A 16796-nucleotide genomic window follows, 5' to 3' on the forward strand; every position below is an offset into this window, starting at 1 on the left:
AAAGTTAGTATCCCAAGAGTCTATCTCAGCCCATTTGCTTCCTCTGAATAATCTCATGGCTTTCCATGGTTTTAAATACCAGATGTCCACTGGAGATCGCTCAGTCCATATATCCAACACCACACCCCTCCATCATATACGGAGCAACTCATCATCATTCCGCACAAAACCTATTCCTATGTTTGGTATCACACTTGATAAAGCCAATTTCTATTCAATCACCCAATCAGAAAACCTGTGAGTTAACCTCACTCACCACCTGCACCTAATTAATCACTAGATCCTGCCAAATACCACTTACACACAATTCTTGAATTTAAACTCTCCTCTACATTCCCTTGTATCTGTTGCACATATTTGCTTTCATACAAAATTATTTTTGAAGGAAGAAATCTAATGTGATTTTGTTTTTGTTTTTGTTTTTTAATGTGAAAGCCACAGAGGTAAAAGATAAAGTTTAAGCACCTTCCAATGGTAAGCATGGACTGGCCTCATTTCACACCACTTCCTGTCTCTCCTCTCTTCAATCTTGAAGCCATGCTGAACACACATCGTATTCCCCACTTCCCTCTTTGCATCTGCCATGCCAGAACATACTGCCATCCACCTCCATCCATCACCTGGACTACGTTCTACTCATTCTTCAATGTCCCCTCCTCCAAGAAGCCAATCCTGATCACCTCAGGCTAGTCCAGGTCTCTGCAATACTTTCTGCATTTCTCAGCCATCTCACTCACTCCTCAGCATTCATTGTATTTATCTGATTATATTTCCTGAGGGTAAATATCATGTCTTATTCATTTTGGCTCTCCAGGGCCAAACACAGTACCTAGTAGTCAATAAATGTTTACTGAACTAGACTGATTCAATTATTTTCTAACAGAGGCTATAAAAGTCAAGAAGTTTGAGCATCTTTTATATAGTCTAATAAAGAACAGATATTTCAAGCATATTAGAAGAAATTATTTCTTACCCAAGGTACTAACACATTAGTATTTAGCTACAAATCTTTATACTTTTATCAAGTGACTTCAAAATACCTTCAAGTTCCCAAATAAGAGTTAAATATAAAGTATCACACACAAGGGCTAGAAAGATCTGGCTGTTGAGAAGGTCGTAGGGTTAAATCTATCTACTAGTCCTATTCTCTCAGCAGTCTGCCATTTGATTTATTACGTGAGATGGTAAAAGGAATTTCTCCTTTGTTGTATCTCACATACTTTGCAGAACAATCTGAATTTCTTCTCAGGTACACTGTGGTTTGTTAAAGTACTTCCAAGGAGAAACAAAAGTGTTCTGAATATAAAACCATCACAGAATAAGACTTTTTTCTTGGTTCAAAATAATACGATGAATTACATTTAATATGAACCATGAATTCCATTCATAAGTCCCCCGAACACCTATTATGTGCAAGACAGAGGGCCAATAAGGCACTAGAGCTATGGGGAGCTGGAAGGGGAGCTCCTTTATTTGATGGTGTTATGTAATGAGCACAGTAAATGTGGTCCTAATTTATGGATCCTTTAAAAAAGGGAAGAATTTAAAATCCTGTAATCACCAAAAAATGCAGTAAGTTCAATTAAATATGTAGTTAGTTTTGAAAGTTTAGTTTTATTCCTTAACAGTATTCAGAGTAACTTAAAACTCCTTACCCTGGAACAGGAGAAAAAGTTGGTGCAAAAATAACCTGAGTCGGAAATCTTCAAAGGAGTCATTCGAAACTTGATGAAATATCCACACATGATGCAGATGCACATGGGCGCGCGCGTGCACACACACACACATACACACACAGGAGCGCACGTGCATTCACAACCTACATATATGTACTTTCTTATGTGTGCCAGAGTACGCTGAATGTGAGGTAAATATAAAGAGAGTAAGAGACAACAACCAGAGTTAGGACGCAAATACACGAAAGGAATGTGAACCACGGGAGGAATGATTAATGTAACAGGGTGAATGAATTGTGGAAGGAAGACAGAGAAAGAAGGAAAGAGGAGGAGGGAGACAGGGCAGCTGGACTTCTTCGACCTTCTTTTGATAACAGCAATGTAATAATGTATGTTTAGAAACAGATCCCAATTACCTTACTTATACACCTGTGCCTAATCAATAATATTAACTATTTTAATTTTATATTTCTGGTTCCAAAAGAATTTTAAGTTTATTATTCCTTAAGGAATCTCTTTACCAAAAGCCTCATATTAAATTCTAAACTTTTCATTCTAGAAATGTCTAGATACCAACTGATAAACAATACAGAGGGAAGAAGTGGCAAAAAAAAAAAAAAAAAGTCACTGATTGTTCAGTGTAGAGCCTGAAGTCATTCTCTCTAACCACTACGCTGTGAGATTGTGGGTGTGGGCAGTAGATGGGTCAATACATGAGGAAAATTCCAGCCCAGACTGAAGGACTCTGTCACCTGCCAGTAGGTTAAGGATGTTCTCACATAAATAGTCTTTTAAATTCAAGCCCACAACTGATCCAGAATAGAGAAAACAAACATTCACAGATGTGCCTCATCTAGTTCAATAATAAATATAAAATTAAGATTTAAAAATGAATGTTTAATACTATTTCTCCTTTACTAAATCTCCTTACTGACTCTTAACAATTAACATAAAGAATACAGAAACTCAGAGGCACCTGGGTGGCTCAGTGGGTTAAAGCCTCTGCCTTTGGCTTGGGTCATGATCCCAGAGTCCTGGGATCGAGCCCCACATCAAGCTCTCTGCTCAGCAGGGAGCTTGCTTCCTCCTCTCTCTCTCTCTGCCTGCCTCTCTGCCTACTTGGGATCTCTCTCTCTGTGTAAAATAAGTAAATAAAATCTTTAAAAAAAAAAAAACTTAAAAAAAATACAGAAACTCAAAGGGATTCTGAAAAGATCATGGCACTGATGGCAGCATAGTTATTTTATTTTTCCAAATCTTCACATAGAAACAGAGCAATTAGATAGAATAAACGAAATGTACTGAGAACATTTTCAACAAAACAAGGTGACAAAATACATCCAGAAATCCCCAAATTCAAGCAGGTGGAAAAACCCACCAACAGCTACAAGATCTATCTGGTATCTGGCACCTCGGTAGGATGAAGGAAAGGGAAGTAGGAAGATATGTGACAGATCTGATAGGAAAACCCCAAAATGCTAACCGATATTTACCAGGAAAATAGAGTGGGCCCATTTAAAAACAGCAGCTGACCGTGGGAAAGGTTCAGCCATCTCCACAGCAAGGGAATGCAAGGGCCCTCAGTAACAAGGTCTGAGGGGCTGGCACATGGCGGTCCCCGTCCACGTGCAACACGGCTGCGTCAGGGCTGCCTTCAGGAAAGGGCCCCAGGAATGAGAAACTGCTAAGAATGCAATCAAAACTGACAGGTAATTCTCCCCACCTGAAAAAAAGAGGTGGGGACTGGTGTTGGGAGATGTCAGAAATCGAGCCACCGTCTTTCTGAACCACATGCAACAACAGAAAAGGAAGTTCTGTGAAGTTAGAAAAACTACCTGAACTAATCTTTCAGAGTCCAGGAAAGATTACTTTGCAAAAAAATAGTCAACAAGAGAAAAGTGTTAAGGTCAAATTATGCTAATTAAAGAGTAAGAACCAGAAAGGAAAAAACAGACACACTCAAAAAGCAGATACAATGAATGTCCTTATTTCAAAACAAGCTGAAGAACATTTTTAAAATGATAACGGAAAAGGAAAATAAAAATGAGGATTAGGAAAATCAGAAATGAAAGGACTGAACTCAGTAAGAATAAGAAATACGACAGCACATTAGCAATGAAGCCTCAACTGAAAGAAACACAAGAGTGAAAACATACCAGCAATAATGCCTCAAGAGAAGCAGAAGGTGAAAAAAGGGACAATATTAAGGATAAAAAAGAAATGAAGCTTCTTTCCCTTTGCGGAAAAGGTGCTGACACACCTAAAGAAGCTTGAGCTGTCCAGGAAATTATTTACATAAAGGGCAAATCGAACAAATAAATACAGATATCCCCTGACGTATGATTCCTTGACTTTACGATGGGACAAAAGTGACACACATTCAGTAGAAACTCTACTTGGAACTGTGAATGTGGATCTTGCCCTGGGCCAGCGACATGCCATGGCACCCTCTCCTGTGGCAGTGGGCCAAGGTGGTGGTCTCGGCTCCCAGCTGGCCAGCATGCGTGAGGGTCAACAACAGACACACTGACAACCATCTGTGCCCACAAAACATTCGGTTTTTCATTTTCAGTGCAGTATTCGATGCATTACATGAGATCCCTAACACCGTGATAACTAAGCTTTGTGTGAGAGGATTCTGTCCAACTGCAGGCTAGTGTAAGTGTTCTAGGTAAGGGTGGCTGAGCTAAGCTATGGTGTCTGGTGGGTCAGGTGTATTAAATGCATTTTCAACCTAAGAGATTTCTGCCTAAGAGATTTTCCATTTACAATGGGTTTATTGGGATGTAACCCCATTGTAAGTCATGGAAGACAGTAAATACACTGAAAATAGTGGAAATGAGGTTCTCACCGTTGGAGAAGAGAGTTACAGTGTGTCAGGAGAAGAGGCCAGAACAAACACTGTGGTGTCTGATTGGAGGTGGAGGGAACAGGGTTAACCGACGGTATTTACTATGTTTAGGAAAACAGAGGAACACACGTGTGTATATAAACAGACATATATAATCTAGCTCTGTCTTCTGAGACGGCTTGGATGCAATGTCCTCCCAGGAGCAATGAGTGAGTGCAGCTTCCAGATGTGGTTTCTAACTATTATCCCCATTAAAGAGAACCACCCATAACATAGGCACTCGATGAAGTTTACTCCCCTCCAATAGTCAGAGACCTTTGTTTTCTTAAGAAAAACCTGACAGCTCACTAAGGTTCCTTTATTTCTAGACAACAATTAGTGTAATGTAAAATTTTTGTTCTAATAACAAAAATAAAATTTTTGTTCTAATAACCATTTAAAACAAAAATGAAATCTATATATAATAAATATACAATCAACATATTCTTCTATTAAAATATTCATTCACGTTTTGGAGTAGAATGTTAAGCAAGTTTAATTGATTCTTCAAAGGTCAGACATATCACAAGGATTTTTCTAAGGCCATAAACGGTTCACTAGACAAGGCCTGGTATCCTGTATATAACGTCATATGGCTTGTCCCTGTCTATACCTTACAGTGCCCTTTTCACAATGAATCATAAAGTCAATTCAATCAGTATAAAATTTTTTTAGAATGAGTTTTGTAAGCAGAAAACACAGAGCATGTTCTCAGTAAGTTATATCTGACTTCTAAATTCCATTCTCTCACCTAGTTACACAGAATACAAAGCTACTGACCTTTGCAAATATAGCCCATTCATTTTTTTTAAGGCTTTTGACTAATTAGACAACAGAGAGAGAAATGTAACATAAAAGTTAAATCATCCTCGTCATTTTCCAATTTCTTCAACCTCGTGATCTTTCAATAATCAACTCTGATTGGTACACAATGCCTAAGATATAAAGGTGTCAAACAGAAAATTATACACACTAGGCTTAAGAAATAATTTTCAAGACAGTGAAGGCTTTCTAGCTTCACTAGTAAAATCCCATAGACCCCGAGCATCCCCCAAGATCTCCTCACCAGGAACCAGTGTCTGTGGCAAATGCTTTATGAGAAAGTTCATCAAAAAGACCACCTGATATGCTCAGACCATCTCCTTAACACAGTTCTTCGTGCATTCCTCAAACCCCACCACCTGCTGTCTATGATTTACTAGCTATGTTTAGGTTAGGAATCTGCTAATTCCTAGTCCAGGATAGGACTTGTGCTGGGTGTCACATGGCATTAAAATAAAAATGGCTCTGCCTTCAAGGGATTAAAACTACTTCCTTCCTGTTAACAGATATTACAGCCTACTTTGCTCCTCTTCTATTGAATATTACCTTGGTTATATTCAACTCCCTCTCTTTCATCATTACCAGTTAAAAGGAAACAACATTTAGTCAGGGTGAATTTCCCAGTTAACTCTACTATCAACCACCATGTTCTCTGCCATGGCTCCGCCACCTACCTCCTCCACCCACAAAAACATTCAATGAGCTCCTAACAAAGTAAAACTCGGCACTTACCCCTGCAGCCACTGAAGGTACTACTTTTTTTTTAATCCTCCAAAAACAAACGTCTCCCACACTTTCCCGCTCTACTTTATCTCATCCTCATTCTTAGTTCATTGTACTGCGATTTCTGACCCAACTAACTCTACCACAGTGGCTCTCCTGAAGATCACCAATGACTTCCACCCATTTTTATTCCCCAAGTCTTAATGTTATTCCACATATCTGATCAACTGCTGACCTTTGTTCCTTTTACAAAAATCCATTTTCTGGTTATATGTTTGACCTAGACCATTGCAGGTTACTCGTCCAAGGTCACCCACAGGCAGCAAGTTACAGAAATGCAATTTAAACACAGATATGCCTGTCACCAAAACCCAGGTTCTTTAACCCACTGAGCCACTCAGGCGCCCCTCACCAGAACCCAGGTTCTTAACCACTTCTATGAATTGCTTTTCAAAAATGAAGCAAAGACTATTCCATGACAGAACTGTACCCACCACCTTGTTATTAATAATACCATTCCCTGATGCAGGGTGCAGCAAGCTATGACCCAGAGGCCAATCCAGCACATTGCCTATTTGTGTAAATAAAGTTTTATTGGAAGTCAATCATAGACATTCATTTATCTATTGTCTGTGACTGCTTTCACACTATAATGGCAAGAGCTGAGTCACTGCAACAGAGATTGTATAGTTCACAAAGCCTAAAATTTTTATTATCTAGTGCCTTATAGAAAAAGTCTGCGATGCCTATTCAAACAACCTGTTTTTTTAGGTTTATCATTGGCAAATCTGAGGATTATAATAACTAACTCACCTATTTATAGTAAAGATTAAGGAAAACAGCATATTTGAAATATTATAGTGATAGCAGACATCCCAAAATAGGACTACAGTTTAATCCATGCTCTATACTCCAGTATTTATTTGGGGGGATAAAATATCCCCCCCCCACTCTATCTCACGCTCATGTCACTTCTTTCCTAGAGGATGTTTCTCCCCTTGAACACATTCCAACTCTCAAGACTACAAACAAGAGGGGGATGTCTCCTATGACAACCAATCTCAAAGCCTATTCCATGAACCGTCTGTATCACCTGCTAACCTCTCCGCCATTCTCCCTTCAACCAGACTTGGATCTCTGAAATCAGCTTGTATGTCTCAACTCTTCTCTTGCTTATCATTTTTATTTATTCAACCCACACAAGAGCTTCCAAGCCATTCCCTCTTCAATATTTCCTCTACCTAATCCTACCCCGGTCCCTACCACCTCTCACTGTATCAACCTAACAGCCTCATAATTCATTTGCCATGGCAATATCTGTAAGTGTGCAGCTACAAATGTCAGATACAGCAAAACTTCTTAAACAAAGATCTCTTTTTAAAACCATCCAATACTACATTGCTACCCACTGAGGCAAGTCCTTGGCTTTGCATTTAAATAGATAACACAATAAGATTCCAATTTACACCTCCAAACTAACTTCATACTATGTTTCCAGGGTATTTTCTATGCTTCAGGTACTACATAAAGCACTGAAAATAAAAATATGAGAAACTTGGCTCCTGTCCTCAAGAAGCTCAAAATCTAATAGGGAAGACAGATATAGAGAAAGAAAAAATACCCCATATAAAATAAAGTGATTAAAGAAAGGTCTGATCAGGAAGGTGTTGAACATAAAGAGCATACATGAACTAATTCGGCCATGGGGCAGAGAAGATAAGGTTTGGAGGGATGGCTTCACTATCCTCAGAGGAGAGGGATTAAAGAAGCAAGGGTGGGGACAGGAAAGGAAACATAAGATATAGGATACAGAATCTCTACCATTTCTCAACCTTTTTCTCCAGCAATGTTTTTAAACCAGAGACAATTTTGCCCCACATGGGGCACTTGGCTATAACTCAAAACATTTTGATGGTCATGCCTGGGCCAACTGTATGTATGTATTGGCATACAGTTAGTAAAGAAAAAATGATTCTCAACATCCTACAATACATAGGACAGTCCATCCCAACAAAGAATTATCCAGCCCAAATTGTCAGTAGTGCTGAGGGTGAGCAACCCTGCTCTAGAGCCATAAGGAAAAGAGGTAGAGGGGAGGGCCTCGCTGACAGATTCTGCAGGATGTGTTGGACTGCTGACAATACAGAGATAGCAAAGAAGGAAAATGAGTTATGCCTGGACAGTCTCGCTCACCAAAACCAAAAGGGAGAATGCGAAACTGAATGGAGGGCAAAGGTGATTAATAAATGTTTACATCTAAGGCCTTGTGAACAGGAATAGATCTGACCATCAAGCCAAGACAATCTACTGGGAGGGAAGGGAGAAGACCCGGGGAAAGAGGCTGAAGCAGAGGCCATCAGAGCTTTCTGTCACACATCATCCAGTTCAATGCATCTTTACTGCACAGCTGCTGTTAGATGTCATGAGGGAAAGAGCAATAAATAAGTCACAATCCCTGCCTGCAAGAAGGCTGAATTTCAGTGGGGAGAATCAGAGAAGTATATAAGTTATTACAACACAAAGGAAATTAAGATACATGTCATAAGAGAAACACACAGGGGTTTAAATACACACATCTTGCAAAGATTCAATGCAGTCGTAAGGAATAATTCCATTAACATCCTCTTGATCTTCTAGTGAAAGAGAAGAATCGGAGGAGAGTAAATTCCCTATCCTTGGGGCACCTGCGTGGCTCAGTCAGCTAAGTGCCTGCCTTCAGCTCAGGTCATGATCCCAAGATCCTGGGATGGAGCCCAGCATTCAGCTCCCTGCTCAGTGGGGAACCTGCTTCTCCTCCTGCTCGTGCTTTCTATCAAATAAATAAAATCTTTTTTTAAAAAACTCCTTATTTTTGGGGCGCCTGGGTGGCTCAGTGGGTTAAGCTGCTGCCTTCGGCTCAGGTCATGATCTCAGGGTCCTGGGATCGAGTCCCGCATCGGGCTCTCTGCTCAGCAGGGAGCCTGCTTCCCTCTCTCTCTCTCTGCCTGCCTCTCCGACTACTTGTGATTTCTCTCTGTCAAATAAATAAATAAAATCTTTAAAAAAATAAAAAAATAAAAATAAAAAATAAAAAAAATTTTAAAAACTCCTTTTTTTTTTTTTTTTTTTGCAAGGCTCTACGTGTCTGCCATAGTTAACTAAATAAGCAATATACAGTACGTGTTCTTTACAAATCACCCAACTGCTAACACCAGCCTAACAAGGACAAGGTGGGCTTCTTTCTATACAGTATCCCCATAACGATTTCACTTTCCATTGAGAGACCCATGAAAAAACTTGGTTCCTATATCCCAGAGTCAGTCCTACACCACTGAGAGGCTCTTAGTTATGTTTTGTTTTGTTTTTTAAACTTTGGGTGGGTTTTATTTCTCCTGAGGTTAAAAAGCTGTCCAAAGGACAGCTCTTTAAATATTCCCCTCAGAAGGAGACTCAAACTCAACATGAGAAAATAGTTAGAGAAATCCCTAATGGTCCAGCTAACATACATTTTTCATAAAGTGATTACCCTCCTGCAGCCTCAGCTTCCTAAGCCTTTCCCCCCTCCTATAATTGTTTTCCTTGTAGGCCAGGCAACAATTACCACTGCTACAAGACTGAGGAGGTTCACAAGCAATATATTTTACAATACATAAGTGTAGTGTCTCTGATATCTGGTGCTTTTATCACTAATTGCACTATAAAATGCGCTATTAAAACAGGGACAAACAAGATTGTAAAAATCACATAATGGACCATGACCACTTACAAAAGCCATTCATAAATGTTACTGTACCACTTATTTTTCTTTAATTTTCCAGTTGTATAAATAATTTTCCAAATTTTTATTTTTAGGAGATACCAACAAGAAAAATATATATTTGAAAATTATATAACATACATACGTACCTGCCCTTGCACATACTATTTTATAAATTGGCACAGAATTAAAATTATAGAGAACATCAGACAATGTGCTATGGACACTGAACTGCTAGGGACATCTATGTGATCTCTTAAAAGAAATTATAAGCACAGCAAATGCATTTAAGCTGTGATTTCTATTCAAACTTCAGAGCACAGGACAGAAAGCATGAAAGAAAATGAAGAAGGATTTCATTACCCTGATCTATGAAACATACAGTACAACAAAGCCAATAAAGCATTTAATATCTTGGGGAAAGACAGAATGATCAAATGTTACTGCCAATTACTCGAGGACATGGGTCACTGGAACCACCTACAGCATTTTATGTCATCAGCACTCAGCACTAATTCATGGGCAAATTTTCAAGTTTGTAGATGAGCCTTTCAACCTGTTTGTTATTTAGCCACATGTCTAACTACTTTAAAAAAAAAAAAAAAAAGGAATCCGGAATAAGAAAATGAAAGTAACAATATTTGTGTTATCCATTAATAATTCTAATGAATACTTAGATACAGCTGGGAATTTTATGGTGTGACTTAGATGAAATGCTGGAACTGTAAGTTTCACTTAGCCATTACCAGAGACGAGTGATTTCTAACAATACCACAGAACACAAGTATCGCAAACCAAATAGTGGCCAGTCTCTATAAAACTAGAAACAATGAACTGGGATTAATGAATTGGGATTATTTGTTCTTCTCTTCATAGGATAATCTTGTGTTAACTGAAGAAGTGACAGAAGTCATTATGTGAGTATCAGAGGGGAAAGCGGGGCTCAGCTTGGGTCATACAGTGCTTGTGAGACTCTGCCATGCCTATTCTCAAATAGCCTCCTAAATCCTTAAATGGCCTTACCTTACTAAAATCAGAATCTTTGACTTTTAAAACAAATGAGCAGCCACAATTACAAACATCTTAATTGTACCTAAATTATTATTTTTTCTTCCTAGAGATACTAGATAGTGTTCAATCTTTCAACAGGAAGACTGTGCAAAAACCAAAAAGACAGATTATGTGAAAAATGTTTGCTCTAATTTCAGAAATTCAAGTCAATTGATTCTGTAGGAATCATTTTAAAATATTTTAAGTGGTAAGAATAACTTCCTTTAAAAAAAAAAAAAGAAAAAGAAAGAAAGAAGCCAAATACTTGAAATAGGCAAAAAACAATGTTGCGTAGACCTACACAAAACCAGCAACTTATTTTTCATCACTGTCATCTCCCAAAAGTTATTCCTTTAAGCCATGCCAAAACCGTGTTGTGAAGTGGACTGGGATGGGGATTACACACATGAACCACATACAAAACTTACTTTGTCAGAGGCCTCGGAAGCCAAGAGGTTAGTTGCAAGAGTCTGCAGCTTTTGATGGGCCATGTTTTTAAGAGCAGCCAGGCTGCGCCGTGTCATGGCCTGTTTTAGGTTGACTGCCGGGTGACTGAGAGAGTCCACTGCAGCAGGCACTGCTTCATCGCAGGCATTCAGTATCTCCACTGCTGTGATCCCCATCACGCAGCGATCCAAGGCGCCTGGAAGACATACGCATTTCTTCTTGGTACACGCGACACCATGCCCACTCCGAGTCATTCTTTCAGGAAAGAAAATGCGGACATTTTCTGTGTAGTCTTTTTCTCTCTGCCTCCCAGAAACATTTTCTGGATCTTCTCTCCCCTGATGATCCTCTACACAGCATTACCTTTATTGTTTCTTCTCCTGTAACACCCCGACTGCAACTCCTAGAGACAGCCAAGTTCAGAGCGGAGACCTCAACAACTTCCTCCAAGCTTTTCCACTGTCTACTTAGAAGATGGATTTCTGGATACTCCACACGATGACTCTACTACAAACACCAGTTCCTATGACTTCACCTTCCTCTAAGTTATCAATCACAAACAACAGCTAAATTTTGCTGTTCTTTTCATTCTTTTTTTTTCTTTTAAATTTTAAGATTTAAGAGAGAGAGGACAAGCAGGGGGAGCAGCAGAGGGACAGGGAGAAGCAGACTCCCTGCTATACAAGAAGCCCGATGCAGGACTCAATTCCTGGACATGGGATCATGACCTGAGCCAAAAGCAGACACTTAACTGACTGACCCACCCAGGCACCCCACTTTTCATTCTTTCCCCTCTAATAATTCCTGGAGCTCCTCTTTCTCCAGGAAGTCACCACAAAGCAGGGAAAAAATTGTAACTTCTCATTCTGTCTGCAAATGCCTTGACTTTTACTGTTTATACCCAATCAAATGTTTCTCTGGGTGTTTATGAAAATAACGGCCTCTCCAGCTTACGACCACTTACTTCAAATCTTCATTTGGCCATTCTTTCCATTCATCTCTACACATCTGTTTCATGTCTAAGCTAAGGCACAACTCCCTCCTTACATAGACAGCTTTTCTGTACACTGTGTTTTGTAGAGTACACAGCACCACACCAGGCAGAGAACGGTCTCATTCTACAGATTTGCACATAATCTTCTGAAGATTACAATAAGGACAGTGAAATGATGATGAAGTTCATTTTGATTTACTAGCCATTCCTCCAGTCATTCTAAAAGAGGACGAATCAATTTTGAAAAACAACCATAGAGAACACCAGAAACTTAAACATCAACAAAATACATGATTTCTAATGTCTTTGAGCTAGTACCCAAACACCCAAAAGTATTTTATTCCCAATGCTGAGTAATTATATTCATGTCATTCAAGTTTGCCCCGCCCCTTCCTTAAAGGGCTTAGCTACTTTTCTTTCCAATAGTAGTCCTGGAATTAATTCTTGGTGATTTTAATATTAACACAAATCAGTGTTTTACTAACCAATCTGTTGAGTCCTGACCAATGTATTTTGGAAGGCAAAGCATAAGAGGGAGCTGTGGCCTGCAACTTCTTGTGTATGTATAAAAAGAAGAGTATGTATACTCTGAGAGGATTTAAGAGTTCAAAAATGTGGGGCGCCTGGGTGGCTCAGTGGGTTAAGCCGCTGCCTTCGGCTTGGGTCATGATCTCGGGGTCCTGGGATCGAGTCCCATGTCGGGCTCTCTGCTCAGCAGGGAGCCTGCTTCTCTCTCTCTCTGCCTGCCTCTCTGTCTACTTGTGATCTCTCTGTCATATAAATAAATAAATAAATCTTTAAAAAAAAAAAAAAGTTCAAAAATGTTTTGAAAATCACCAGCACATATGATTCTTCCATATATTCTGATCTCCTGGTTCTCTGAGTTCCTCTACTCCAATAAGTTTTACCTACACTTGACTCCAGCCAAAGGTCACATTATAATCTTCTCATTATCAGTAAGTAAATCCGAACGTGATCCCAATTTCAAAAATGACGCTGTCCAATAGCAGTTCCCTTTACTTCAATTCTCTGACCCAATAGTTCCTTACTCAGCACTGATGCCCAACAATTCATTCATGCCTGCCCTGTCCCTCATTCCTTAAGTCCCATAAACTAAAATTCCACTGTCCGTCCTCATAGGCATAGCTCTGTTCTCATCTTACTTCTTTGTACCAGCCAAGCAAACTCTAACCTTGGTTGAATCCAACTCTCCAGCTACTCCACACCTGTACAATGAGGATGGATATGAATGAAGAACATGCTGAAAGATCCACTTGAAAATCATGACCACTGATCTCAGGGGTCCTTAATAGTGACCACATTTTCACAGATCTTTCATTTTCCTACTTGCCCAGTTCATTGTTTCAGAACTTCTCTCTCCTGCAATCACCGAAACTCCACTTCCTGCCCTCACCTGGGTGAAAAGTTTTGTTTCCTATTTCATTTAGAAAAAAGCAATTAGAGGGTGCCTGGGTGGCTCAGTTGGTTAAGCCCCTGCCTTGGGCTCAGGTTGTGATCCTAGAGTCAGGTTGTGATCGAGTCCCACATGAGGCTCCCAGCTCTGCAGGGAGTCTGCTTCTCCCTCCCCACTCTCTGTCTCTCTCAAATAAATAAATGAAATCTTTAAAAAAAAAAAAAAAGAAAAAGAAAAAAGCAATTAGAAAAGAAGTTCTACCAATTCCCACCAGCGTATCTCCACTCACATTACTCATAACTACACATGAACTATCCAGACGCCTACCTAACACACTTGTAGCTTAAAGTCCATCCCTCTCTTATCTGCCCATGGACATCATTTCAGCAACTGTCCCCTATCTCTTCATCTGTTTCCCTACCTACTAGATCCTTCACACCAACATCATTCCCATCAACATATAAACATGCAATTATTTGACCTGTTTAAAAAAAAATTATACAGACCAATAAAAACAAGAACACACTTGCCCCCGTATCTCTCTCCAGGTGGTATCCCATTTTTTATATCATTCTCTATAAAGCTATCTGTATTTGCTACCTACAAATTCTCCTCTTCCCATTTTCCTTTGAACTTACTCAAATCACATTTCACCCCAAACACGCACAGAACCTACTCTCCTTGTTGTTAGATCCGATATTCAGTTCTCAGTTCTCGTTTCACTATGATTTACTATCAGCTGCACTTGGTCCTCTTCTCTCCCTCTGAAACACATGTTTTCACTTGGCTTCTAGGCAGCCACACTCTTCACTTTCTTCTTCCTGGAAAGCCCATTTTAGTCTCCTTTGCTGGTTTCTTCCACATCACAGAAATATATCTAAACCGTAGAGTGCCCCAATCATTATCTACCTGCATCCTCTTGGTGATACATCCAGCGTCATGACTTTGAGTATCTTCTACATGCTAAGGATCCCCAAACTGAGATCACCCACTCTGATATGCCCAGCTTGAACGTTAGATGTTACTAATTAACATCTCTACTTGAATGTCTAATATTCAACTCAATATTAAAAAAACAATTTAACACTTGTTCTTTCCAAAATCTGCTTTTCTCATTGTCTTCTCAATGTCTAGAAAAAAACTCCATCCTTTGAGTTGCTCAGGATGAAAACCTTGGAGACATCTTTGACCCTTCTCATTTTTTATGTCCCTTATCTAACCATCAGCAAATCTTATTCAATCTCCCTTCAAAATATACCCAGAATTCAAACACTCCTCACCAGCTCCACTCTGGTATAACAATACATCATCTTTTATTGCCTAGAGGCAATAGCATAAAAGCTAATCTCCCTGCTTCTACCCTGTAACCACCTTCAGGCTATTCTGGAAAAAAGCAAGAAAAAATGATAGTGAGGACAAAAATCAAATCAATAAAACCCAACCCAGAACTGACACAGATTTTTTAAATAGCAAACAACAACACTGGAAGTTATTATAACTGTATTCCAGATGTTCAAGAAGTTTGAATAGAGAGACATGGAAGATACCAAATGACCAAAATCACACTTACAGAGATTAAAACTACAATGGCTTAGATGAAAAATACAACTAGACGGGAATAATGACAGATTAGACATTGTAGAAAAGAGACTAATAAACTTGAAAACCTAGAACAGAAACTATATAAAATAAAACACAGAAAAAAAAAATACTTTTTAAAATGAAAACACAACCTGTGATCTATGGGCAATTTCAAATAGTTGAGTAAACACATAGCTAGAGTCTCTAAAGAAAAGAAAGACAGGGAAAGATCAAAAATATATTTGAATAAATAATGGCCAAAAAAGTTTCCAAACTGGTTGAAAATCACCTACCAACATATCCAAGAAGTAGGACAAGCCCTCAACACAAATATGAAGAAAACTACAATCCAACTTCTCAAAACCAATAATAAAAAGAAAAATGTTAAAGCTGTTGGGAAAAAAAACAGACCCAACACATATAAAGGGACAAAGCTAAGGGTGACAACAGATTTCTCCCTGGAAATAATGGAAGCAATAAGACAGTGGAGTATTAAAAGGAAAAACAAAAAAACAACTATCAACCTAAAATTCTCCAACCAGAAAAAAAAAAAAAGGTGAAAATGAAACAAAGAGTTTTCAAACACACAGAAGCTGAAAGAATTCCTCATGCATAGAACTGCACTACAAGAAATATTAAATATTAAACAAAAGGAAAATCATTCCAGATATAAATTTTGTCTCAGGAAACAGAGGGTTGCTGGAGCGGAGTGGGGGTGGGAGGGATAAGGTGGCGCGGTGATGGACACTGGGGAGGGTATGTGCTATGGTGAGCACTGTGAACTGTGTAAGACTGACAGATCACAGACCTGTACCCCTGAAACAAATAATGCATTATATAAAGAAAAGAAAAAAAAAAAGAAATTTGGATCTATACAAAGTAACAAAGAGCAAGAGAATGGTAAATAGATGGGTAAATATGCAATATTTTCTTTTTTTTATTCAAATCTCCTTAAAAAGGACTATTTAAACAAATAAAAAAATAGAAAGAAATAATGTTCGGGACGCCTGGGGGTGGCTCAGTCGGTTAAGCCACTGCCTTCGGCTCAGGTCATGATCCCAGGGTCCTAGGATTGAGCCCCGCATCAGGCTCCTTGCCCAGCAGGAAGCCTGCTTCTCTCTCTGCCTCTGCCTGCCACTTTGCCTGCTTGTGTTCTCTCTATGACAAACAAATAAATAAAATCTTTAAAAAAAAAAAAGGGAGAGAATGAATGAATGTTCCGGGGCACCTGGCTGGCTCAGTCAGGGGAGTCTGCAACTCTTAATCTCTGGGTTGTGAGTTCAAGCCCCATACTGGGTACAATTACTTAAAATTAAAATTTAAAAAAAAAAAAAAGGAAAGGAAAAAAAAAAGAAAAAAATGTTCCAAATGAGTGAAAACCATGAGCAACAATATGGATGATATAAAAGATAAGAAGTGATAGAGAATGGCCCAATTATTCTTGAGTAGAATTATTCTTCACA

At 39.0% G+C, this 16796-nt stretch overlaps 1 protein-coding gene across 4 annotated transcripts in view; it reads right to left on the reverse strand.

The window, feature by feature from the left end:
• WDR7 (WD repeat domain 7) overlaps nt 1-16796 on the reverse strand; it is a 363555-nt gene that overhangs the window by 272529 nt on the left and 74230 nt on the right. For all 4 annotated transcript variants that reach the window (XM_032310817.1, XM_032310818.1, XM_032310820.1 and 1 more), the window contains exon 14: nt 11326-11540. In XM_032310817.1, coding sequence (XP_032166708.1) covers nt 11326-11540 — 215 coding nt within the window. The remainder of the gene's footprint in view (nt 1-11325; nt 11541-16796) is intronic.

This window comes from Mustela erminea, chromosome 13 (assembly GCF_009829155.1).
Source record: "Mustela erminea isolate mMusErm1 chromosome 13, mMusErm1.Pri, whole genome shotgun sequence".
Taxonomy (NCBI): domain Eukaryota; kingdom Metazoa; phylum Chordata; class Mammalia; order Carnivora; family Mustelidae; genus Mustela; species Mustela erminea.